General features: G+C 65.9%; 2 protein-coding genes and 3 long non-coding RNA genes across 10 annotated transcripts in view; 3 read left to right on the forward strand and 2 right to left on the reverse strand.

Moving 5' to 3' along the window:
- Nucleotides 1-2262, forward strand: part of RPTOR (regulatory associated protein of MTOR complex 1) — a 308584-nt gene extending 306322 nt beyond the window's left edge. For all 5 annotated transcript variants that reach the window (XR_014304486.1, XR_014304487.1, XM_082705400.1 and 2 more), the window contains one exon: nucleotides 475-2262. Coding sequence is in view for 3 of the 5 variants with exons in the window: in XM_082705400.1 (XP_082561526.1) it covers nucleotides 475-543 (69 nt within the window). In the remaining 2 variants the exon portion in view is untranslated. The remainder of the gene's footprint in view (nucleotides 1-474) is intronic.
- The window catches only part of LOC309850933, a 1194231-nt gene that overhangs the window by 672972 nt on the left and 496403 nt on the right, over nucleotides 1-24856 (forward strand). The gene's annotated exons all lie outside the window — the stretch shown is intronic.
- On the reverse strand, nucleotides 783-11546 carry LOC309850921. Its single transcript, XR_014304524.1, has 3 exons — nucleotides 7889-11546; nucleotides 3289-6120; nucleotides 783-2358 (listed from the first exon to the last, which is right to left on the reverse strand). It is a non-coding gene; the product is annotated as an uncharacterized lncRNA (long non-coding RNA).
- On the forward strand, nucleotides 12022-18356 carry CHMP6 (charged multivesicular body protein 6). 2 transcript variants are annotated; one of them, XM_082705526.1, is made up of 8 exons: nucleotides 12022-12149; nucleotides 14238-14347; nucleotides 14512-14599; nucleotides 14681-14767; nucleotides 15562-15627; nucleotides 15810-15890; nucleotides 16817-16871; nucleotides 17383-18356. In XM_082705526.1, the coding sequence occupies exons 1-8, from the start codon at nucleotides 12087-12089 to the stop codon at nucleotides 17436-17438; spliced, it is 606 nt and encodes a 201-aa protein (XP_082561652.1). In that variant the 5' UTR covers nucleotides 12022-12086; the 3' UTR covers nucleotides 17439-18356. The 2 variants fall into 2 exon arrangements, with proteins under 2 accessions (XP_082561652.1, XP_082561651.1); XM_082705525.1 differs by lacking the exon at nucleotides 12022-12149 and adding an exon at nucleotides 12660-13481.
- LOC309850936 lies at nucleotides 20653-23730 on the reverse strand. Its single transcript, XR_014304541.1, has 2 exons — nucleotides 21969-23730; nucleotides 20653-20988 (listed from the first exon to the last, which is right to left on the reverse strand). It is a non-coding gene; the product is annotated as an uncharacterized lncRNA (long non-coding RNA).

The raw sequence follows: 24856 nt of genomic DNA on the forward strand, positions 1-24856 counted from the left end.
CTCCCCGTGTCCAAGAAGGGCACAAAACAAGATCTTGTCCGGTCCTGGGCCACCCCAAGCCACCTCCGGGAACAGCGCCAGGCGCCCCGTCAGCTAGGGAGTCCTGGGCTGCGCAGACAGGAGACAGCCCCCCTTCTCCTGTCACCCGTCACCTCTGCCCTGATCCCAGCCCTGGAGAAGCCCAGCACAGAGGAGGCTGCCGGGACACCCTTGCCCGGCCTGTGCTTCCCAGGGAGGGGTGGCCCAGCCCTCACGGTCGCTCCCCAAGTGTCTGGGCTCCACCAGAGGCCCCCATGCAGCCTGGGGCTCCCAGACGAATCCCTGCAGGGAGCTGTGGGGAGCCCCCATGTCCTCGTGATGAGGTGCGGGGCCTCTGCTGAGAGCCAGGGCCTGGTGGGGGTGGGGAAGCCCCACAGTGGCCTCCCCACCTCCCACCCCCGCCCACGCGCTCACCCACCCTGCTCTCCTCTGCAGCCTCACCTGGCCGTGGGCAGCAATGACTACTACATCTCCGTGTACTCGGTGGAGAAGCGCGCCAGATAGCAGGCGCCTGCCCCGCCAGGCCTCCGTGTACATAGTGGACCCGCCGCGCCGCCCTGAACACTGGTCCTGACCTGCTGCTGAGGGCTCCAGGAGGCCCCTCGCTGTCTGTCCGTCCGTCTGTGGTCCCTGTCACGCCCGGGAGCCCAGGGAAGGGGCCTCTGGTGGAGTCCTGCCGTGTGACAGCCCAAGGACAGTCACAGACGTCCCAGCACCCTTCCCGTCCTATTTTGCTTCTGAGATTTTTAAAGAGGGAGACGCACTCGTTCTATTTTGCGAGGGACCCGAGCACTGGCTCCGCAAAAACTCCGAGACAGAAGCCAGCTGCCCAGGGCTCAGCCGCCCTGGTGAATGGGGGAGCACTAGGGCTCAGCATGGGTCTCTGGGCCGCTGCCTGGCCATGAGCCGGCTTGGGCCGCCTCCCCCTGGCTGTAAGCTAGCCGGGGCTGTTTTCTGCGCATGCGCTCCTGGGGGCATTTCCAAGCACCCTGGGAGGCGGGGGCATTCAAGAGACAGAGCCGGCGCGCGTACGAGGAAACAGCCCAAGGCCCTTCGCCAACTGCCAGTCCTTGCCCCACTAGGGGCCTTGGTGGCCAGATGGTGTGAGGACTGGCAGTGCCCGTCTGCCACGCAGCCCACCTTCCCGGCACAGGCCCCTCTCCTCACAGACCCGCTAGCAGAAGGGGCCTGTGGCTTTGGATGGTGAGGCAGGTCGTTGGCCATTCGGCCACCGTCTTGGGCCACTGGCCCCGCTTCTCTTGAGTGCTGCTGTTCCCCAGGCAGGTGCGGTGACAGCCACCAGGCCTGTGGCCTCCCACACGGGTGTGCACGCATATGCAGAGCCCATGGTTTGCACACCCAAGCCCACACACAAGTGCACACTTGTACGGTCCTGAGGCCTCCCACCTGCACGGGCTTCACACACATGCACAGTGCAAGGGCACGTGTGGGTCAGTAGTGGCCCGTCTGCGCTACCACTCGCTGGTGTCTTGCAGCGAGTAACGCAGAGAAGGTTCTTGGTGACTGCTTGGGCATGAGTCACGGCGTCTGTGCATGTCCGCACACAGGTGTGCGTGTGTCTCCACGTGTGCGTGCACGACCTGGGGCCATGGGGATGGTGTAGCCCCAGGAAGGACAACAGAGAATGTGCTAAGCAATTACAAACAGCGCTTGTAAAACAAAACCACAATGACGATATTCTGAAAAGCATTTTTTCCATTTTCCTTGGGAATCAAGATTATTCGATAGAGGAGTGAGCTGGCTTAACTAATTCTGCCACTTCGAGGCCATAATCGTGGGAATGTGAGTCCCCTCGAGCTGCGGCCCGCACTGCCTCTGCCAGGGCCGTGTCCACGGGGACCGGGCAGCACCGGCCTTGGCGGCCTGGGGGATCCCCTCCTGGGGGACCCCCAGGAGCCGGCTCCGGGCCGGGGTCCGCGTGAGCTCCCCGGCCGCCGGCACCCGGCCATCGGCTGGGTCGGGAGCAGCGGACTCCGGGCCGAGGAGCCGAGCCGGGCGGTCTGTGCGGACGCGGATCCGCCCGCCCCCGGACCGACAGGGGCTTCCCGGGTCCGACGCGAAAGTCCAATCATGGAGTTAACCGGGGCTCCACAGAGCACGCCCTGAAGGTTCGCTTATCTCTATTTATTTTACCGAATGAGAATTGCGGAGTGAGTGAGAGCATTGACAGCTGTTCATGACAATAAACAAGTGCAGAGGTGACCGGCTGCGGCCTCGTGGCTTGGGGGCGGGGCCTGGGCGGGCCCTTCTCGCGGAGGGGCGGGGCCTGGGCGGCCCTTCGCGCGGCGGGGGCGGAGCCTCTCCTCCCAGGGCCTCCAGCCCGGGTGCGCCCCCTCCCGCGGCCGACTTTAAACCACACAACGTGCCTCCTCGCAGCCAGAGGGGGCCGCGGGCGGTGCGCTGGCTGCTTTGCCGGTTCCTTCCCAAGGCTCGGGGGCCAAGTCCGCCTCCCCGGCCGGCGTGCCCCGCGATGACCCGGCCCCACGGCTGCCCGGGTTTGCCTCCCACGTGGGGACGTCGCCCCGACGCTCCCCGGGGGTCTGAGGACGCGAGTGGACGCGCCGCAAAGCGAGTGGGACATGGAAGGTCCCCCATCCCTCCATGGCTGTGGCTTCCGGGACGCCCCTCGCGGACAGGCCCTCGGTGACCCTGCGACAGGAAGTGGGGGGACAGGAATTAAGTAACTCGTCCAAAGCCACGGCCATCGGCCATCGGGTGGCGGCAGAACTGGGATCACGACTCAGGCATCCTGACCCCAACGCCCGCTTGAAGACCTTCACTCCACGGAGGCTGGGGGTGCTGCATAGGGCAGGGTGCACCCAGGTCCACGAGTTATGCACACCAGCCCCAAAGGGGGGGCGATGGGGAGGTTTAGGTGCACCGGGTGCAGTGAGAGGAGGAGCCGATGCCCCCAGGTCGCACTGTGGCCCTCATAGAAAAGGGGCCACGTGACACCCAGTACCCAGGGTCACCATCCTTGCCCGCTGTGGGCCTCCCTGGGAGGAGCTGACCAGCTTCCTGGAGAAATCACGGCCCACTAAGCCCTGGTTGGTTCTGCTGGGGTGAGGGTTCTGGGGGGCTCCATGTGGGTCCTCGTTCCAGAAGGAATGCTCACACCCCAGCAGCACGGCACCTGGGCCCAGCGACCACAGCAGTGGGCTCTGGCCTGTGGACACGGTCGCGACAGTGGGCTGCAGCAAGGGGCTGGATGGTGTGGAAGAGAGTGGCCAGGGCTTGGGAACAGCACTGTGGGTTCCCCAGACTGATGACACCCCTGTGCTGACCTCCCGTGGCTGCCACCGTAGACCACCACGGCCAGGCTGCCGGGACCACAAACGTCACTGGCTCTGGAGGGGCCCAGAGGGCACTGCATTTCCCTGCCTCTCCCGGCTTCCAGGGTCTGCCGCACCCCCGGCTCTCTGATGTGCTCTGCATCCTCTTCCACTTGTAAGGACCCTAGGGGACAGTCTCCCAACGTCACAGGCAGCTTCTTGGCGTCAGGGCCACCTACAACATTCCCTTGGCCCCTGTGCCCTGGCGTCACGGCCTCCAGACTAGGACACAGACATCCTTAAGGGGCTTTAATCAGCCTATGGCTCCCACTGTCTGCAAGCTTTGGGGCAAAGACCCCCACCAAGCAGAGCGCGCAAATGCAGGGGACCCTCTGCCAAGAGGAGGTGGGTGGCCACGGGAATGGGAAGGAAAGCGTCTGTCCTGCCCTGGGGGGGGGGGGCACCAGCCCCGCTCCTGCCCCCCCCACCCCCTTGGGGGTGGTCCTCCATCCGCGGGGCAGAGCCTGGACCCCGGCATCCCCTGCTGGGCTCAGGACCGCACAGGGGGAGGGCGGCCGTCGCCATGGAAACCTGGGGGTCTGAGCGCTGCGTTCCTGAGCCGGGTGACACTGCTTTCTGCGAGAAGGAAACCCAGCCTTCCCACGTCCCTGCTTCCGCAGAGCAAGTGGTATTTTCCCATCGACATCGGATTTTCCGGCGCCAGGACCTGAGCGCTACCCGGGTGTCCGTACAAAGGAAAGATGGATGCGCGGCGGGACTTGGCCACGGGGCGGCGCCAGGGACCCGCCAGGCGACTCGCCTCCCCTCCCCCGCAGGCCCGGCCCCCCTCGCCGCGGCGCCCGGGGGGAGGGGACGGGAGCGTCCTCGGGGAGTGGCATGTCCTGGGGTCGTCCTGCTGGGCCACCTGCAGCCACCGCGCCGGGCAGCTGGGTCCGGTGGGCTCGGGGCCGCCTGCGGAGCGTCCGCAGACCGTCCGCGCCGGGCGCCGCCCGCACACACCGCGCACGGCAGGTGCACACGCGCGCTCTCCGGTGTCGCGGCCGGGCGCCGCTTGCCCGCGGGGACACGGCGTGCGGACGGTGCGGGCAGCCCGCGTGCGCCGGCCCCGGTCTCAGGACGAGCGGCCCTGCGGGGTGGTGATTCCTTACGGCCCGGGGCTGGGGCGCCCTTGCCGCGGCCAATTCCAGCGAGCGGGGACAGCCCCGCGGATGCGGTCTCCGAGTCTTTAGCCGGGGCTTGACATGGGGCTTCCTAGAACTGGGGCTCCTGGCAGGTGGCCGGCCTCTGGGCTGAGGAGGCAGCTGGGGTCAGGCCCGCAGCTATTCCCCGGATCCGATCTCTCCTCTTCAAGAGAAGCCCCTTGGAAATCAGTTACAGCCCCTTCTTTCCTCCCGTGAGGGGTGGGCTTCATGTCTCCAAGACAGGACCAAGGGCATGCGCCACGCCCCCCCCCACCTCTCCAACCGGAACATCCTGGTTAGGGCTGCCCCCAAGGCCACCGCCTGCCAGGGCCCCAGGACCACCGACCTGCACCAGTGAGCAGCCTGCTTGGCCGCACAGCCTGGTACATGGGCAGGGGGACGGGGGTCCAGAGGCAGAGGCCCCGCAGGGGAGGGGCCACGGGGACCATGACGGCCCATCCCCCATCATGCATTCTGAACTCCACTTTCTTCTAACTGGACGGTTCAGACCAGGCACCTCCGGGGGCCCCAGCCAGCTCCAGGGAGCCCCAGCCATGCACAGGACCCTGGGCTCCCCAGGAAAGGGGGGCAGAGGCCAGCAACAGCTAAAACCAAAGGAAGAGGGAACCCCACGGGGGTTTTTCTTTCTTTTTTGCTGAGTATCAGAACCTTCCAGACTGGGGGGAAAGCAAATGACGCCCCAACAAAGGAGCAGCCCGAAAAGGGCTTCCCGTCCTGTCGTGAAGGCAGAGCCAGCCCCGCCCACTGTGGCTGTGCACTCCGGCACGGAGGCCCCGTGGCCATCCATGGCCATCCATGGCCACAGTCCCCGGCGATCTCAGCCAAAGGAAAACCCCCGTTGCCTTTTTGCAGAACTGAGAAGACTGACCCTCAGATGCGCACGGAAATGCAAGGGGCCCTGAAAATAGCCAGAAAACACCCTGAAGTGTTGGTAATTCCCTGTTTCGAAACTCACTACGGAGCCACAGTGATCCAAAGGGCGGTGCCAAGGTCTTTACACGCGGACGCACAGGGGCTCGCGCAGGAATGTTCTTGGTCGGGCTGGTCACCACAGCAGAGCGGGGGACACAGCCCGGCTCCACTGATGTCCAAATAAACAAAACGTGGTCTCTCCGCACCAGAGCATTGATGCCCAAGCTCTGAGAAGCCAGTGCCAACACCTGCCACAGTGTGGCCGGACGGGGACAGGACTGACACCACAGTGTGGCCAGACGGGGACAGGACCGACACCAAAGGCCACGTGTCGTGTACTTGTTCTCTCATGAGAGATCTGGAGTCGGAATCCACAGAAACAGAAAGACCGGGGCCACCAGGGGCGGGGGGAGGGGGTGGAGAGTGACTGCTTAACAGGCACAGATGCTTTCCCAGGTGAGGAGAAGGTGCTAGAATGCACAGAGGTAGTGGTCCCACGGCATTATGAAGCACCAGATGACTGAATTGTTGACTTTCAGATGGTGACCTGTATGTGACGTGACCGTCCCCTCAACGCACAAAATACCCAGAGGCGAGAGAGCGCGGCTCCTGAAGGGTCTGTGGGCCGGCCTGGGTTTGAATCCGGGCTGCGCCTGCGGGAAATAGACGCTCCTCTCACTGCGTGTGTCCCGAGGGAGGGCAAGGCTGCAGGGACACGCAGGGACACGCAGGGCCTGTGACGCTGGCACCTGGGGACACGCAGGCGCCAGGGGCCACGAAGCCCGCAGCCCCTGCACCAGGCTTGCAGACGGCCGGCTCTAGAGGAAGCAGTTTGGGGACCGGGAAGCCACGTGGGACCCCGCTGCCTCGAGCCCAGCTGGGGACAGGCCCAAGAGCCCTGGGGGGCAGCAGAGACGCTCCTGAGCACCGAGTGCAGGGGCAGGTCATGGAGCGCACCTGCTGTCCCCGCTGCGTCACAAGAGCCCTGCCTGGCCACTCACCACAGGTCCACGGGCGACCCGGGTGTGAGGATGCCCAGCGGCCACGAGTGAGTGGCTGGACCCGAGCTCCCTCTGCGGGGCTGCCGTCCAGCTGGAGGCCAGGACAAGGCCCCCGTGCTTCTACGGCCCAGTCTCAGAAGGACCGGGCACTCGTGGTCACTCCGAGAGGCACTGACACCGCGTGTGAGGGGACACCCAAGGGCCCTTCTGGACCTGTCAGCCCTTGCAGCCCCTGTGACGGCACAGCTGCGGGACAGCCCTGCCCAGCAGCACCCCTGCGCCGGCACCCATGCCGCCCCCACCCCAGCACAGGCCCCTTCTCGGCTCTCCCACTCCCAGACACCCTCCCTGAGCCTGAGACCACAGCACGCGGGTGCAGCGTGACCAGAGGGACTCAGAAGCCAGCCCGGGGCCACCCACCACCTGCTTCCACCCCGCAGGCCACAGCTTCTAGACACATGTCCATCCGGCCCCCCGCCCCTGTGCGGCCACCACCCCTCCCTCCATCCCTCTTCCCACTGAGGCCAGGGTCTCAGAGTCCAGCTCCAGGTCAGGCAGGCGACCGGTCCCTCTGCGCCGATTTCCCCGTCGCCCCTCACAGTGGTGTAGACGAGCCTGTGTCTGCCGCGAGCATCTCCAAAGGAGGAACTGGTGATGAGTGGACAGAGGGCGGACCTCTCCCAGCGGGGGGGGGGGGGGGGGGGGGGGCAGGGCAGTCCCGGTCCAGGAAGGTCTCTACTGTAGCCCGGGCTTCTTGGACCCCCCTTCCTGCGAGGACCCCCAGAAGCCACTGCCTGTTGGGTGCCAGGTGCTGGAGTGCTGAGATGCGGGCGCAGGGACACTCCGCAGGGGGGCCGGCCGCCAGGCTGTCCTGCAGCGCCGCCGCGTGGCCGCCGGTGGCTCCGCCGCGGCCCGACCGCAGCCCGGCACAGACGCGAGGCTTCCAGAAAGGCTGTGGACGCCCCTGCGGACCCGCGTCTGTTCTTCTCAAGGCCCTAAGAGCCGTGTCTGGACACCGGACCTGCTGCGGCTCGGTCTCCTCTCCCGTGGGGCTGCAGCGGTCACCAGCAGAGCAAACCCCTGCGGGGCCTGGCGGCGTCCCTCCTGCAGCCCCTCCCGGACCCCCCCCCCCCGCAGTCTCTCCCGCCCCCCCCCTGCAGCCCCAGCCTCTGGGAGCCGCCCCCCTTCCCTGCCCTTCCGAGCATGCGCGCCCTGGGGGCTCCCGCGGCCGCTCGCGTGGCCACTGCAGCGTCCACACTACGGACGCGGACAAAACGCCGGTTCCTGCGTTCGCACCCCGCCCAGGGGTGCGCCTGGATTCCTCGGACTCGCTCTGGGCTGGTCTCCGGCTCATCCCACATGCTCTGCTCTTTCTGTCCGCGCCGCCTTGGTGTGACCCCCGAGGCCCCTGAAAACCTACCGCGCATGTCCCCCCCGCACCGCACCAGCCAGCCCCAGCTCGGCCTCCGCGGGGCGCCCTGGCCCCACAGCCCACACGCAGGCCGGGCGTGGGACGGCTGGCATCGGGGACACCTGGCGTCGGGGGGCGCCCGGCGTCGACGCGGGGAGGCAACTCCCTCCGCTCAGTGTACGCGAGTGGGCGCGCCTGCCTCCTGTGGGTCCCGCCCTCCCCTCTGCGGATTGGCTCAGCTGTGGGCACGACCCTCGGCTCAGCCAATCAGCCCCCTACCCCCCACGGCCACCGCCGATTGGCCCGGGGAGGGAAGCCAATCAGAGCTCGTGTGGGGAGCGGGCCTCGGAGGTGGAGAGCAGGTGGACGGAGGCGGCGGCTTCCCGCGCTGGTCCCCGACCGCCCACTCCCAGGTGCCTCACGTGCAGCTTACGTCATCTGCACCACAAGGCCGGGGGTCCCTCCATGCGGGCCGCCAGCACCCTACCAGCCGCCAGCGGCCCTGCGGATGGTGGCCCGCCCAAGGGTCATGTTTTCATACCGACGTCCCCCGGGGCAGCGCGTCATGGGACGGCCGCCCCACTGACACCCTCCCTGGAAGCCACGTCGGGATCCCGGGCTACTGTCCACCCACAGGAGGAGTCTCCTGATCCCCGCCCCCCCCCCCGGCAGTCACAGGCCACCTGGGGGGCTCTGGCAGGTGAGATGGGGCAGGGACGCCCAGGGCAGGAGGCCGCGGTCACTGACAGGACCCGCTTCTCGCAAGCCGCAGTCTCTGTGCCCCCGCCCGCCCCCCGCCAGGGTCCAGTGGTGCGGCCCCGCCCTTCACTCCTGCCCATCCGCGGTTTAGAGGCACCGAACCTCCGAACTAAACACTTCCGGCTTGAAGCGCCCAGAGAGCTGTCCCGAGTGACGGCGGGTGACAAGTCGCTCCAGGAGAGCCTGGGAGGCAGAAGTCCAGGACAGGTGATAGGAAGTGATGATCTCATCTGTGTGTGCGGGTTGAACCGTGTCCCCTCAACATGCAGGTCCTGAGGTCCCAACCCACAGTTCCTCTGAATGGGATGCAGTTAGGACGGAGGGTCTCCACGGAGGTAATTAAGATAAAAGGAGGTCAGAAGGGCAGGCCAGCAACTTCAGACTTCCCGCGCGGACATGACGTTTTTAAGACAAGCTTTAAGTTCACAGTTCCAGGGTAGAACCAGAAAATGGGAAAATCTACTGGGCTGCTGTAAGAGATCTGGTTTCTTGTGGCAGCCCTGCGGTCTCGGGAAATCCTGCCCCAGCTTCAGCCCGGCGCTGGCAGGATTCCAACACACAGCGGGGTCTCCGTCCCCTCAGGTCCAGACCGGAGCAGCCCGAGGACGTGTGAGGACCGAGACAGTGGAGGGGAAGGACCTTGCTCACCCCCGAGCTCACCCCAAAAAGCCTGGCCCGCCAGCACAGGTGACCCTCCTCCCTAAGACACCCCCTTCCGTGCAGACCACACCGGGGCAGTCGCTGGCTAAGGGGAGGCGGCTTCTCCTCCGGGCCCCACCCCGGGAACACCAAGATTTTGCTGACTCGCACCGAGAGCCACAGAGGCCCAGTTTGGTCCTTTGTTGCTGGAAGCTTGGACTTGGCACAGCTGAGCTGAGCCAAAAGTCCCTTGGTGTGATAGGTAGGGAAGACTCCAGGAATTTGGGGAGATAAGGACCTGCTGTGAGTTGTCCGGCGCAGCCCACTCACTGAATGCCTCACTGTGTCCCCAAACCACACTGCCCTGACAGAGGCCTGGCCAGAGCCCTTGGTGAGGACCACATATTCTCGAAAAGCCCTCTGTGGGCCAGGAATGATGGTGGCAGTGTCGGTGTCCCCTGGGCACCCCAGGGGGCAGGCCCAGAGGTCAGGTGAGCAGGGTTGTGGGGGCAGCCGTCACGAGGGACAGTGCCAGGCTCTCTGGCTTTGGTCTTGCACTTGACAGCTGGGTCAGGTGCCCCTAAGCCTGAACAAAATGGACATGATGGGAAAGCGCACACGATCAGTGAAAAAATAACCCAGATGGGGCGAGGAGAGATCTGACACCACGCACCCAACAGTCCGATCCCTCACCGGCCCCCAGCCGCAGCCGGTTCCACGACCGGGGTGCCACGTTGCAGGATTCCAGGAAGTACAAGCGCCCGGCCTGCTCACAGTGCCTACTCTGTCCTTCCGCTGCCCTGCTGCTAAGGAACAGCCACTACCGGCGGTCTCGGTCTCGTTCAGGAATCTGCAGGTTTGGCGCAACCCCGCTCCCTCTGGCGTCAGCTAGCGGGGCCCCGCCCGTGGGGACAGAGACCTGCTTGTGCAAGCCGGTGCCTGAGTAGCTGGCACCGGCTGATGCCTGCCAGTTCCTCCCAGGGCAGGGGGCGCTCCGGGCCGACCGGGTGGCTGAGTTCCACTGGCCGTGTCAGCTTTTAGGACCTGATCTCGGGAGTCGAGGAGCGCCACTGCCGCAGTAGGTACGGGCTGGGCGGGGACTCACTCTCCTTGGCCGCCTCATGATGGGGAGCCAGACCTGCAGATGCTTCTCCTTGGCGGGCTAGCTGGCTGGGGGCTTCCTCACTGGAGCTCTGGAGCAACGCGTCTGCAGGCAGAGGAGGGGGCTCCCTTCCCGGCGCCAGCTGCTTCTCTCTTCCTGCGGTGCAAGGCCAGGGGGCCGGTGGACGCAAGGCCCCTCGGTGTTTCTCCTCCACCTGAAGCTGCTTTGGGCGGGCCTCCTGCAGCCTGTCCTGTGCCCAGCAAGATTCTCAGCCCTGAAGGGCAGTGTCTGTAGCCCCGGTGTGCACCCCAGTGAATTTCCCAGCCAAAGGGTGGTCTCTCCTGCAGACCACTCTGGTTCTCGGCCTCTGGACCCTTCCTCTGCCCCAGGCAGGCCGCACTGTCCCAGTGGCCACGCCGCCTCCCACCGAGGCTGGACCTTACCCCAGCAGGCGGCTGGAACACAGGGACACGCAGCACGCTCTCTCGCAGGGCTCTCTGGCTAATCAGGGTGTCCAGAATGAAGTACTCGGGTGGCCACCTAGACTGGGGCCCATCTTGTGGAACAGAAATAGAACTCCAGGCCTTGTGGCCAAACCTGACGTGAGTCACCACCATGGAGGGTTTTCCCCGTTCTCCCGGCGCTCACAAAGTGGCCATGGCAGCCGGGGCAGAGGCTGTGGGCTCAGCAACACAGACTTCCCCCAGCGACGGCTGCCTGCTCCCCACAGGTGTGGGGTGCCCAGCCTCGCAGCAGCGCTGAGCCCCCAGACCACCATGTCCTGGGGGGACCGGCCGGCCACACCAGCCGGCTATTCCGGGTTTCCGTCATGAGGCAGTGGACTTGTCCTCACCGCATGGACGCTTCCTCTGGACACGGACCTCCCTAAGCACCTGCAGGGCTTCCTGCCAGCGCGCCCCCGCGGAAGCCGGCCAGCCCGGTGCCCGCTCGGCTCGGCGTCCCACCGAAGAGGTGAGGCCAGCGGCTCCTCCCAGACCCCCGCGCCCCGCCCGTGAGCCGCTGGGCTGTTAGGGCCGGGCCTGGCGCAGGGCAGAGTCCGTCACAGGACCGGCTGGGGTGACCCGGCAGGGCTGGGTGCTGTGGCGGGAGAGGCCGTGCGGCCCCCGAGGCCGGCGCGCGCGGCCGGGACACTCGGCTGCGGGCCGGGGCGGCGGCGAGCGGCTGCGCACCGCGGAGCCCCACGCGGGCGCTCGTCCCAGGCGGCGCCGCAGGCCGGGGGGACCCAGACTGAGCAGGGCGCAGGCCCGGCGGCCGGCCCGGGAGCCGTCGCACACACCTGGAAGCCCGCGGGCCGGGCCCAGGATCGCTGAGCGCAGCGCTGCGTGGCCGCACCGGCCGGGGCGCAGGGGCCCGCGGACACGGCTTCCGGCCCCCGGACCTCGCAAGGATCCCACCTACACGGGAGACCGCCACTTCGAGTCTTAGTCTGCAGCTGCAGGGCACTCCGCAGAGCGCGCGAATGCGGCGCTCAGGCCTGCGCAGGCCCGGCCGCAGCGTCCTCGAGCCGCGGTCGCCCAGTCCCGCGAGGGCGGATCCGAATCCCTGGACCGCCGGCCGCTCGCCCGCACGCGCTTCGCCTTCTGCGGCGTCTGGCCTCGCGCGGCCGCCGTCGGGGGCGGGGCTTCGGTACGGAGGCCGCGAGGGCGGCGAGGGGGCGCGGCGGGCGGGGCCGCGGGCCGGGGCGCCATGGGCAACCTGTTCGGCCGCAAGAAGCAGAGCCGGGTCACCGAGCAAGACAAGGCCGTCCTGGTGAGCCGGGCCCCGCGGCGACGGCGGGGGACAGCGGGCCGGGGCTGCGCGGTCCCCGGGAGGGCCTGCCGCTCCGCCGGGCGGGCTTCTGGCCGCGGGCGGCGGCGCCGGACCGCGGGCGGCGGGCGGCCCGGGCGAGGGCGGGACGGGGCCGCGGGGTCGGGGCGGCGCGGAGAGTCGCGCGCTGTTGCAGCCGCTCCTGGTCGGCGGGCGAGCGCGCGCCGCGGGGGGCAGGCGCCGCGGCCCGGGAGGGGGACGGTCCCGCCGGGTGGTCGGGCGCCCCGGAGCCCCGGAGCCCGCGGGAGCGCCGCGCTGCCAGCCCCGCACACGGCGGCCCGCGGTGCGGGCGTGCGGACTCCGCAGACCCCGGGCGGCCCCGCGGACCCCGGGCGGACCCGCAGACCCCGGGCGGACCCCGCGGACCCCGGGCGGACCCGCGACCCCGGGCGGACCCCGCGGACCCCGGCTGCCCCGCGGCGCATTCGGTCTCTGCGGCCCGGACGCAGGACGGCCTAGGAAGCGCCAGGAGGGGTGGCCGCGGACCGCCGCCCCGCGGACCCTCGGTCGCGCTCCTGCCGGCCCGGCGTCGGGTCTGAGAGGGAAACGGGCTCGGTCTCCGGTGGCCTCGCGCTGGCTGCAGCGACCTCCTGTCGTGAAGGTCCTTGACCGAGGCTCCCCGGCTGGAGCCGCGTCTGGCACGGGTGTGTCCCTGGAGGAAACCCGAGGAGCGGGGGTGCTGCCCGGGGTGGGGCGCGCTCTGGGCTCTGCGGAGGCGGGGGCGCGCCTGGCCGACCCCCCCCCCCCCCGCGGTTCTCTCCTTCGGAGGACGCAGCTCGGGGCTTCTCTTCAAGGAGGCCCTTCTGGCCGGGAGCCCCGCTGGGCGTGCCCAGACGGAGCAGCGCGGTCCGCGCACAGTAAACCCGACGACTGGCCGGTCGCTCGGATGTAAAGCTGGGAACTCCCGGCCGGGCGCCGTCTCCCCCGTGACCCTCCGCCGCTGCGTCTGGTTTCCCTAAGTACCCGCGTCCTGCGGCTCGTCTTCGGTGCTCTGGACGCACCCGGCTGGGACCGTGGCCCTGGCCGGGGGTGGAGGCCCAGTTCCGGGGAGGAACGGCGGCCAGAGCGGAGAGGACGCTCGTAGGCTGGCCGCCGTGTCTCTGGGCCTCGGGCCGGAGAGTGGGCACCTGCCACTGCGGTGTCCGGGCGGCCCCACCGGCCATGTGGCGCCCTGGGCAGGTGCTGCGGAGGCGTGCTGTGGAGGGAGCCGTGAAGCGGATCCCTGCAGACGCGTCCACACTGGCGGATGATTTCTCACTACACCAAGTCTTACAGGTGTACCGACCTTTTCGCTTAATTAGTTAACTCAGGGCAATCGTTCCTAAAGATAGAAGGCCGCAGAGGAGAACTGCCCTGTGCCCGCACGCACTCACCGTAGCGTCCTCTGAAATGGCGAAATTTGAAAGAAATGTGAGTGGTCTAGACTAGGGCAGGATTGACTGGCGCGGTAAATGCCCCCCCCCCCCCCCGTCCCTTCTGGGACAGCAGCCGGGGTCCCAGCTGCTTGGCAAGATCACGCAAACACCACGCGAACCTGGCGGCGGCTGTCGGCAAAGACACGGTGATGAGCAGCGGAGGAAGGGGAGCTGCCCGCAGCGGGAACCCGTCTGAAGCCGCAGAGCCGGGCTGGAAGGCCCCAAACCCTCGCTGTGGCTGGGGGGGCCGGTGGCCCTTCTGGGTTGTCTCTGAACCCTGGAGGCAGTGGCGGCGCTCTGACCTGCCCCCGTCCCCAGCACCCACAGCCTTGCTGTGCAGTGACGCCACTGAGAACAGGCTCTCCGTCTCAGCGCTGTGGACCCTGGGGCTGGCTGCCCCTCCTGGGCCTTGCGGGATGCTGGGCAGCGCCCCTGGCCTCCACACCATGGTGCCAGGAGCATGCCCCTCCCAGTGGTGACAGCCATAAATGTCGCCAGCCCTTGCCCCATGTGCCCCTTGTCCCCACGGAGAACTCTGTTAGAGGGGGTGCCGCGCGGCCGGCGCAGGACCCGGCACAGCGAAGGCGTGTGCCGACCCAGGCCTGCTCTCTCGCAGCAACTGAAGCAGCAGCGGGACAAGCTGAAGCAGTACCAGAAGAGAATCACCCAGCAGCTGGAGCGCGAGCGCGAGATCGCCAGGCAGCTCCTGCGGGACGGGAAGAAGGAGTGAGTGGGGCCCAGGGCAGGCCAGACAAGAAGGGGCTTCATTCCCCTGTGGTCCTGGAGCCGGCGGGGGGGGGGGGGGTAGGCCCAGGAGGCCAGTCCATGCCCGGCAAGGCCACCAACAGGCATGCCGGCCACTGGGTCACCGTGCGGGGTTCCCTCTGCAGACGGGCCAAGCTGCTGCTCAAGAAGAAGCGGTACCGGGAGCAGCTTCTGGACAAGACAGAAAACCAGATCACCAGCCTGGAAACCATGGTCGGTGGGGCGAGCGGCGGGGGGAGGGGAGCAGGGGAGGGCGACACCTGACCGCTGGGTCTGCCCCGACATCCTCCCCAGGTCCAGAGCATCGAGTTCACCCAGATTGAGATGAAGGTGCTCGAAGGGCTGCAGATCGGAAACGAGTGTCTGAAAAAGATGCACCAGGTGGGCCCTGGCAGGGCTGGGGCAGAAAGGAAGGGGAGCTGGGCGAACGAGGAGCCGGGCTCATGCCCCAGGCCACACTTGTGCCCAGGCCACGGGCCGGGAGTAGCTGGTGCCCGCCGGGAACGTGGGAGAGCCAGTGCTCCCAGGAGGCAGCGATGGAGGCGGACACACTCAGGGTCTTGACCTGAGACTGGGCTGATGGGCGCAGACCAGAAACTGGGTCCACAGATGCTTATGTGACTGGAAGAGTAGTCCGGTGAGGGTGTACGAAGGGTGTGGCAGACTCACTGGGAGGGCTTCCTGGAGGAGGTGAATACAGCCTTGTCACAGGATGCGGCGTAGAGGTGGTGGCAAAAGGTGGGGAGAGGCCGTGCCCCAGCCCGCTCTGATCTCCGGGTAAGGGGACAGCAGGGGCCACACAGAGCGCCCCAGCCACCAGCTGCTCCGCCCGTCCGTCCAGTGTGTCCCTGCCGGTCAAGCAGAGGCCCTTTGAACCCAAACGAGATCAAGTCAGCTGCTCTGAGGAAGTTTCTGACACCTTTTTGCTTATTTCTGCCTCGACCTCCGAGGGCTGGTTGAGGTGCCGGAGGTCTGGGGCGAAGGGCCGGCAGGAGTCTGAGCGGAGCGGTGGGGGCCGAGCTCCGGAGTCTGCACCGGCCCAGCCCACGGCAGAGACAACCAGAACCGTGTCGTGTTCCACGCGGCCTGGCTGGTGCCCTCCGGTCCGGGTGGCCTTCCCGCCAGGGCTTCTGCCAGGGCCTCGCTGACGAGACTCCCTCCGAATTGATTGTTAGGTGATGTCCATAGAGGAAGTGGAGCGGATACTGGAGGAGACGCAGGAGGCCGTGGAGTACCAGCGGGTAGGTGCTGCCGGGCCACGGGGGCCGCCTGCCGCCCGCGTGAGTGCCCAGCGGCTGCCCTCGAGGGCCGCGCCTGCCTGTGCCGGGGGTGGTCAGCTTTTCTCAAGGGGGGGGCCTTGAGCCACGGGCGGTCTCCTTCCCCAGCCTGGCCCCAGTCCTCACCTCTGCTCCTCCTCTCGCAGCAAATAGACGAGCTCTTGGCCGGAAGCTTCACTCAGGAGGATGAGGAGGCCATCTTGGAGGAGCTGAACGCCATCACTCAGGTAGTAGGATCTCCCGGAGCCGGGCGCAGTCCCTCGGGCCACGGGACCTCCCAGAACTGGGCGCGGTCCCTCGGGCGACAGGACCCCAGGCGGCTTCTGCCCGTGGTGGTCACTGGTGTTGGGGAGCACACAGTCCTGTCGCTGCGGTCGGTGTTCCGGAAACGACCAGCGCTTGTGCTGCACCGAGGCCCGTCTCCTCGCGGGCCTGGCTGACAGCAGGGAGAAGCCCCCCCGGGGAGACGGTGTCGCGGGCTGCCCACCCGAGGAGGTTGCTGGCGGCTGGGGCCCCCCGGAGCCCGGCAGCCGGGACAGCGCAGAGATGCTGACTTCCGGCTCCGTCGGCCCCTCCAGAGGACAGAGTGTGGTTTTGTGATCTCGGGTGGCCTTTCCCGTTGAGGCCCAGGGGCTCGCTGTCGTGCACGGGGCCTGCATGCATAACCCTGGACGCTGCTGCTGTCTAGTGCAGGCCTGAGGCCTGTGTCCGCTCCCTGACTGAGCGGTCTCTGTCTCTGGGCCCCCCGCCAAGGGGCGCCGCCTTCTCCCTGTGCCCCCCGCCTGCCGCTCCCCTGCCCGCGGGAGGAGCACTAGCTCATGTCGCTGCTCTGTGCACTTCGGTGTCCTGTGGGCGCTGCCTCCTGATGTCCTTCCTCCCGAGGACCCGAATGCCCCAAGCCACGTGGGGGCCCCTGGGGGACAGGCAGCTCCACCGCAGACCTGCCCTTGCGCGAGCACAGCGGGCACTTCTGTGGCTCCGGGGCCCGTGCGCATACGTGTGCCCAAGTGCACGGCCAGGTTTGCAGCTGAGATCTCCTGGGAAGCCCCCTGGGGCAACTGAGGTCTCAGTAGTGCCAGCCCCTGCCAGGGCTTCAGCGCGGGGGACGTCCCGCCACGGTGGTGTCCTGCAGCCTCTGCCCTCTTTCTTGTAGGAGCAGATAGAGCTCCCAGAGGTTCCTTCAGAGCCCCTTCCCGAAAAGAAACCAGGTACGCTTCTCGTCCTGTCCTTTAGAGAACACGGATTTCCAGACAAAGCAAAATGCCCGGGCCACAAGGTCCTTCCCCCCCTTCCCACTCAGGGAAAGTCGGTTCCCTCCTCCCCAGTGGGGCAGGTAAGCACAGGCCTCGCTCTGGGGTTGGGCCCGGGTCTCCAGGATGGGGTGACCTTCTCGGGCCTGACCCCGTTCAGAGAGGCGTAGCCCACAAGCAGAGCTGGGAAAAGGCCATGTCCAGCCCAGGACGCGCCGTCCTCTAGACAGCAGGGACCTGTGGGGCCGCTTCCCGCTGCGGCCCCGTGTGGCTGCTGGTCCCTCCACATTTCCTCCTGCCCCTCTCCCTGCCCCTCCCTCACAACAGGCCCCTGCCTGCGCCTTGGGCCCCGCAGGCCCTGTCCAGAGCGCGCTGTCCTGGGTCCTGGCTCCTTACCACCTCCTTCTCTGGAAGTGTCTGCCTCTCTGGTCTTCTCTCCTCAGCCAACACCTCTTTCTTTCCTCCACAGAGAAAGTGCCCCGCGAGGCGAAGCCCAGGCAGGTGGAGCTGGTGGCGGCCTCGTAACTCGGCCTCCTCTCGCGGGACTGGCGGGGACTCCCCAGAGCCTGGGGCCCATAGAGTTTGGGTGCGTGGCCAGCCCTGACCCGGCTCCCAGGAGGCCGGTGCCAGGCCAGGCCAGGCCGGTCAGGTGCTGACGGCGCAGCGTGGCGCCGTGGGCTTGGTACCAGGAGGGCTCTGCGGAGCGCTTCCCTGGCACTGCGGCCTTGCTCTCGTTTCTGGATTAAATGGCAACGTTCAGACCCTCCAGCCACACGCAGCTTCTGACGCTGCGGCTCCCACGCGGCCACAGGCAGGCCCAAGGCTCCTGGTGCTGGCCACTCCTGTCCCCGGCCCTGCACGGCTCCGCGGGCCGCCTTCTCCGCAGCTTGCTGTCTTCTTGGGAGGGCGCGTCGAACCGGCTTCCTCGCCCGCCCCTCCCTCTCTGCTGCTGCTCCCGCCGGCTGGCCGGGGCTTCAGTTAGGGAGCGCCTGCCTTGGCCTGGCTTCCTTACCTGCCCCGTCGCCCCATCGGTTCACGGCTGGAAACTTCCCCTCTTCTGTGTCGACATTCGACAGTGTTGGGCTGGCGGGGGTGGACGCACCCCTCTGGGCTGACAGCGGCCGAGCCCCGACCAGTCCTTGGCACCAGCGGGAGCTCAACCCTGCTGCAAAGGGACATTCCTGGGGAGCCAGCGGTCTCCCGGGGGTTCCCGGAGGTGCTGATGGGCCTGCTCGGGGGTGCAGCCCCCGTCGCCTGGGAGCTTGCTGGGCCCCCGGGGCTCTCCAACGAGGCGGATGCTGTCGGGGCTGGTCGCGGCTCTCGGCCGACGGCTCATCCTGGCATTAGACAATCCCGATGACATCTCCCTGCCACCTGCAACAGAAAGGGGACCCTCCCAGCCCCTCCCAGGTCAGCCCCGTATTAAAGTTGATGCCTGCATGGTCTGCAACCTCGTGGAATGGGGTCCCTGGGGGCAGCTGGTGGGTTCGAGTGCGGCTCCTCTCATGTCCCTGAAACACAGCACGTTGGCCCCTACCGGGCACTTGCTCCTCTGCTTCTGCCTCGAGTGGCCTGGGGGCTGGGGACGTGGGGCAGCTGAGGGTCCTCAGCGCACCCAGCGGGGCTCTGGCACCGAGGGCACCCTGCGCTCTGGCTGTCTGCTCTGGGCAGCTGCCGGTAGCGAGGCGCGGGGTCAGGTCCTGGGCCCCTCCAGGGAAACAGGCACCGCGGTCTCTGCGTGCACTGAGGTGAGGGAGGCTGGTCGGTTGGGTTCCTCCAGCAGGGGTCTGGTTTGGAGGCCCAGGTGGGAAGCCACATGCCCCCGGGAGCAGGCAGGCAACAGCAAGGAGAAGGATGGGGGTGTCCCACTCCTAGGGGCTGCCGTGTCCTGCACTCAAGGCCACCGTGGGCTGCAGCCAAGTTACCCAGGGGGCAGGAGGTGGGGGCGGGTACAAGAGCTGAAAACCAGATTTGGAGGTGTAATGCCAGCCTCAGCCTGGAGGAGGCTCTCTGCCAGCTCATTTGGGGGATTTTGCAGGAAACTGGCATTGACGGTGTCAGTCTGGCTGCGGGCCCCACCGGTGTGTTTCTGGTAACAGCCATCCGTGGCTGTCCCGGGGGTTCTCACAGACAAGGAGATACAGACTACCTTTGCATCCAGCAACCCTGCCCTACTCTGCGGCTGCCGGTCCAAGGCCATGGAGGGAGTGGGCAGCCTGGGTAGGGGAAGTGCCGACCCCCCACTGGCAGGGTGGACCCCTCTCCTTTCCCTTTGCTCCCGGAGCTGAGGGCTGGCGGCAAAGCCTGCCCCTTGCAGTCACTGGCTGGCCTCCCTGAGGGCTTCACCATGGGGGCTGTGCGGTGGGGTCAGCGCTCCGACCACCCCCCTCCCGCAGTGAGTGCCTGGAGAACCTGCCTGGGTGTGCATGGCCCGCTCCCGGGCATGGGGAACCCAGCGAGCATCCGACAGCAGCCCAGGCGTCCTGACCCGGGTAAGGGGTCCCCGCATCTGCAACAGCTGGAAAGTTGGGGAGGGAACTTTGTCCTCTCTCAGTGTCTCAGAAGTTAGGCCTCATGTGCCAACTAATCACCTTTTCTCTTTGTACATGTTTATTCCGTTCATCTAAGGAAGTTCTGCCCTGAAACCCAGCATGACCTTGAGCTGCCTCCTAGGCTCTGGCCCTGGAGGTTGCCTGGCTTGCAGCTCCCGTGTGTGCGTGTGTGCGCGTGTGTGTGCGTGAGTGTGCAGGGAGCTAGGATGAGCTCACACTGATGCTACCCAGCACTGAACCCTGGTCCTGAAACACCACCTATGTGACCATGACCCACCTTCGTTCTAATCGGGGCGTAGAACTCAGAACACCGCAGAGAAGTGAGAGCCGAGTTCAGAGCCCTGGTGGCAGAGCTGGGATCCTACCCGAGGTCAATGAGGGCTGCGGAAACAGGTGGGAGAGGCTTCCGGTGGGGCCGTGGGGCAGGAAGGTGGGGTGAGGACTGGGCACTGGGACCATTTTGGTGGGATGCACGTCTGTCCCCAGTACAGGCAGCATGAAAGTTTTAAAAGCAGGGGATGGGGAATTGGGAGGGGGGCACCGTCCAGGATGGGGTTGGGCACCCAGCTGCGGAACGGGGGCTGCCCGCTGTAGATGGGGGTCCCCTGGCCCCGTGTGCCCTGCCCTGAGGAGGCATGTGCCCCTCCCCACTTACGGCCACCCCCATAGAGTCTCCCTGAAACCCTGCTGTACCCAGGGAGAAAACTGGGGGACTTGAGGCAGGGTGTGGGGCATTGTCCTGACAACACAGGGGCTTCTGGTGGTGTCAGCTCTCCACGGTCACTCACTGGCCACAGACTCAGGAGGGACGCCTGCTGCCCCTTCCACATGCACAAGAACACTGGAAGCCCATGGTGGCCACTGGAGGTCGGCACAACCTGTGGTCTGAGCCAGCCAGGCTGACAGGCTGCCGGACAAAAACCATTTTGAGGATCATGACCGACCTAGAGTCGACACGGCAGCCCGGATGCCGGATTTACAACCCGCAGTCACTCCATGCAAAGCTGGTGTCTGTGCCAGTTTCCCAGGGGAAAGACAGCGGCAGACCCCGGCTCAGATCCAGGTGGTGGGGTTTTCAAGCACAGGAAAGCAAGGACAGCAACTAGCTCCCAGGAGGTCAAGTTCAACAAGCTGGAAGCAGACGGAAAGTCTTAGCTGGGGAGCAGAGAAGACACGAGAGCAAAATGCATTTTTCAGAACCAGAAAATACACCGAAAGTCAAAAAAATTAACAAGCTCCATCGCAGAGAGGGGGTGTCCAGGAAAGCCCGTGGGAGCCGGTGAGCAGCCGCCGGACTCGCCGGGTCTGGCCGGGAGACAGAAGAGCGGGGGCCACCCATGCCGCAGGGGCCGGTGAGACAGGCCGGAAGGTCCACCACTGTGTTCCGGAAATCCCGGGACGGGGGCGCCTGGGGGGCTCCAGTCATGATCTCAGGGTCCTGGGATGGAGCCCCTGCGCGGTGGGGAGCCTGCGTCTCCCTCTCCCACTCCCCCTGCTTGTGTTCCGTCTCTCGCTGTGTCTCTCTGTCAAATAAATAAAATCTTAAAAAAAAAAAAAATCCCAAGAGAGGAGAAACATGGTAGCGGGAAACGGAGAAAGACGGACCAAAAATCTCTCACATCTGAGGAAAGACTTCGACTTACAGACATAAGAACTGCAGTGACCCCCCTCCCAAACGGGGTGAATCCAAAGAAAGCCGCGCCCAGACATCTAACTAAACTGGTGAAAAGTTGAAGGCAAAGAACAAGAAGCGAGAAGGCTCCGGGTGGAAAGGAAAGGCGTCCAGAGGACAAGGATCCGAACAAGCAGCTGCGACCGGACACCAGACAGGCCAGAACCCGGGGAGCAGGGTCTGGAGCGCGCCGGCGGACGGCGGTGGGGCCGCAGTTCAGTGTCGTCCAGACAGGCTTTGGGAAGGAAGGAAAGTCGGGGACGCTCCCGGGCGAAGGGCAGGAGGCGGCGACAGACGCGCTCCAGGGGGAGCTGCCAGAGACGCTCTCCGGGCCACCAGGAAGCGACGCCACGGGACGTGGGACTTCGGGAGCGGGGGAGGGGCAGCAGACACGGCCGCGTCCGAGTCCACAGAAGAGGTCATTGTCCATCTGGCTTTTAAACACACGTGTGACTGTCGAAAGCAAAAACCCTAACACTTGCGGACGCCCACAGCGGCGACGCGACAGGAGGGGCAGAGCGTCTGGTTAACTCCGGATCCCACACGCGGGAGGCCGGGCGCCTGGCCGAGCCCCCTCGTGCGACCAGACACGAGGGGATTTTCAAACACCCCGGGAAAAGGCAGGAAAGGGGAAACAGAGGCACAGACAGAGCGATAGAGGGGTAGATCTAAGTTCAGTTCTTAACATCTCCACTAACCATGAACGGTCCGAACACACCAAGTGAAGGCACTGCCAGACAGGAATAAAAACGGAAAAGCCTAATCATGGTATCTCAGAGAAACCCACTTTAATGTAAAGGCAGGTAAAAAAGAGAAAGATGGGGAAAATACCTCTCGGAGACACGAATCACGGGAAAGCTGGCGTGGTCATGTCAGCACCAGACAGCGCGGGCTTCAAGACGCATGTCACCAGAGACAGGGGACCTTAAGTGACAAAGGCAGGGATCACAGCCCAAGGCGCGTACCCCCAAACCACAGGACTTCAACACTCCGGAGGCAAAACCCGCGGAACCGAAGGACTGACCGTCTCTCAGAGGTTAGACACGCAGCCAGCCTCTCCAGGGTACAGACCGGCCGGACCAAGTCGCCCACAGCAGAGCACACCTCGTCACGTGACGCGGGACACACGCCAATGTGCACCGTGTGCTGGGCCGTGCCGTCCACCTGAACAAATTACAGAAAAACTGAAATCCTACAAAATGAGATCAGACCATCATGTAATGACTCTGGAAGTCAATGACCGATCTCGGAAAGATGCACAGATATAAGCAGTTACAGGGGAAAAGGAATTCCCAAAAGAAGTAAGAAAATATTGTGAACGGAACGAGCATGAACACATGAACGTTTGTGGACGGCAGCTGAAATAGCGCCTTTTCTCTCAAAGAGAAATTCATAATACTAAACGCTTATTTTTTTTAAAGGGAACTTAATAATCAATAAGCTAAACTTTCACCTTAATTAATTAGAAAAAGGGCAAATTAAATCCAAAATCATGAGAACAAAGGAGATCATAGCAGAAATCAATGAAAACAAAAACGTGAAAGAAAAAATCCCTGACAGCAAAGAGTCATTTGGGAAGCTCGGGCAGCGTGATGCGCCTGAGCCGGACCGGCCGGGGACGGGGGAAGGGAGGCACCAGCTACATCAGCAACGAAAGGGAACCGTGGCCAGAGACCCTGTACACATTAGAAGGACACTGAGGAAATACCAGTTTTGTGCGTGTACATTCATCAGTCTTGAAGAAACGGACAGACTTCTCGGAAGCCCCACACCAGGCAGCTCGTCGAGGCTGCGGGCACGGGCCGCGCGCTCGCGTCTGCTGAGCATCGGGTCCGTCCAGACGCCGAGGGCAGGCGTCCCCGCGCCTCCGCCGGAGCTCAGGGAAAGCCGCCGCTGGAGCGCTGCCCCGCGAGCTCCGCCCGCATCCGGCATGATAGGAGCCAGGCGAGCCAGGAGTGTGTAAGAACGGGTTCTGATCCCGGCGTGACGGTGCTGGGATGAATCCCGCGGGGTTTACGCCCGAAACGTCCGGTGAGCTCAGCGCGCGGACATCGGTCGGTGTGACTCCGTATCGGCGGACGGGAAGAGGCGGGCTGACGAAGACCTCCTCGGCAGATGCAAGAAAAACATTTGACTAAATCCCACATCTGTCATTAAAAAACAAAAACAAAAACCTATCAAACTAGGGAGAAAGGGAACTTTTCTATAAAAGCCGTCCGCAAACCCGACGGCTAACAGCAGGCTCGCTGGCCAAGGCTGGAAGCCCTTCCCCCGCGAGATGGGGAACCAGGCGCGGGGACTGCTCTGACGGCGCCTACTCCGTGTCCCCCAGAGGCCCGGCAGCAGCAGGAGAGAACTCGGAAGCACACGTGTTGGGAAGGAAGGAAAGCGCTGAGTTGTGGCAACGGCTGTGAACACAGAACACGCCGCAGGAACGTACAGGAGGCCTGCGAGACCTCCCCAGCAGGTTTCGTGAGCTCGCGGGCTACCAGGCCACTGCACGGAGTCCCACACGTGCTTGTTTACTAGCAACGAACCCTGGAAACAAATCAGAATTTTAGCCTCGGGAAACAGACTCGCCACACCCAGGACAGAGAAGCAGGGGACAGGCCGGGGCTCCCGCAGACTCGCCACACCCAGGACAGAGAAGCAGGGGACAGGCCGGGGCTCCCGCAGACGCGCCACACCCAGGACAGAGAAGCAGGGGACAGGCCGGGGCTCCCGCAGACGCGCCACACCCAGGACAGAGAAGCCGGGGACAGGCCGGGGCTCCCGCAGACTCGCCACTCCCAGGACAGAGAAGCCGGGGACAGGCCGGGGCTCCCGCAGACTCGCCACACCCAGGACAGAGAAGCCGGGGACAGGCCGGGGCTCCCGCAGACTCGCCACACCCAGGACAGAGAAGCCGGGGACAGGCCGGGGCTCCCGCAGACTCGCCACACCCAGGACAGAGAAGCCGGGGACAGGCCGGGGCTCCCGCAGACTCGCCACACCCAGGACAGAGAAGCCGGGGACAGGCCGGGGCTCCCGCAGACTCGCCACACCCAGGACAGAGAAGCCGGGGACAGGCCGGGGCTCCCGCAGACTCGCCACACCCAGGACAGAGAAGCCGGGGACAGGCCGGGGCTCCCGCAGACTCGCCACACCCAGGACAGAGAAGCCGGGGACAGGCCGGGGCTCCCGCAGACTCGCCACACCCAGGACAGAGAAGCCGGGGACAGGCCGGGGCTCCCGCAGACTCGCCACACCCAGGACAGAGAAGCCGGGGACAGGCCGGGGCTCCCGCAGACTCGCCACACCCAGGACAGAGAAGCCGGGGACAGGCCGGGGCTCCCGCAGACTCGCCACACCCAGGACAGAGAAGCCGGGGACAGGCCGGGGCTCCCGCAGACTCGCCACACCCAGGACAGAGAAGCAGGGGACAGGCCGGGGCTCCCGCAGACTCGCCACACCCAGGACAGAGAAGCAGGGGACAGGCCGGGGCTCCCGCAGACTCGCCACACCCAGGACAGAGAAGCAGGGGACAGGCCGGGGCTCCCGCAGACTCGCCACACCCAGGACAGAGAAGCAGGGGACAGGCCGGGGCTCCCGCAGACTCGCCACACCCAGGACAGAGAAGCAGGGGACAGGCCGGGGCTCCCGCAGACTCGCCACACCCAGGACAGAGAAGCAGGGGACAGGCCGGGGCTCCCGCAGACTCGCCACACCCAGGACAGAGA

This window comes from Mustela nivalis, assembly GCF_964662115.1.
Source record: "Mustela nivalis genome assembly, chromosome: 17".
NCBI classification, from domain to species: Eukaryota; Metazoa; Chordata; class Mammalia; order Carnivora; family Mustelidae; genus Mustela; species Mustela nivalis.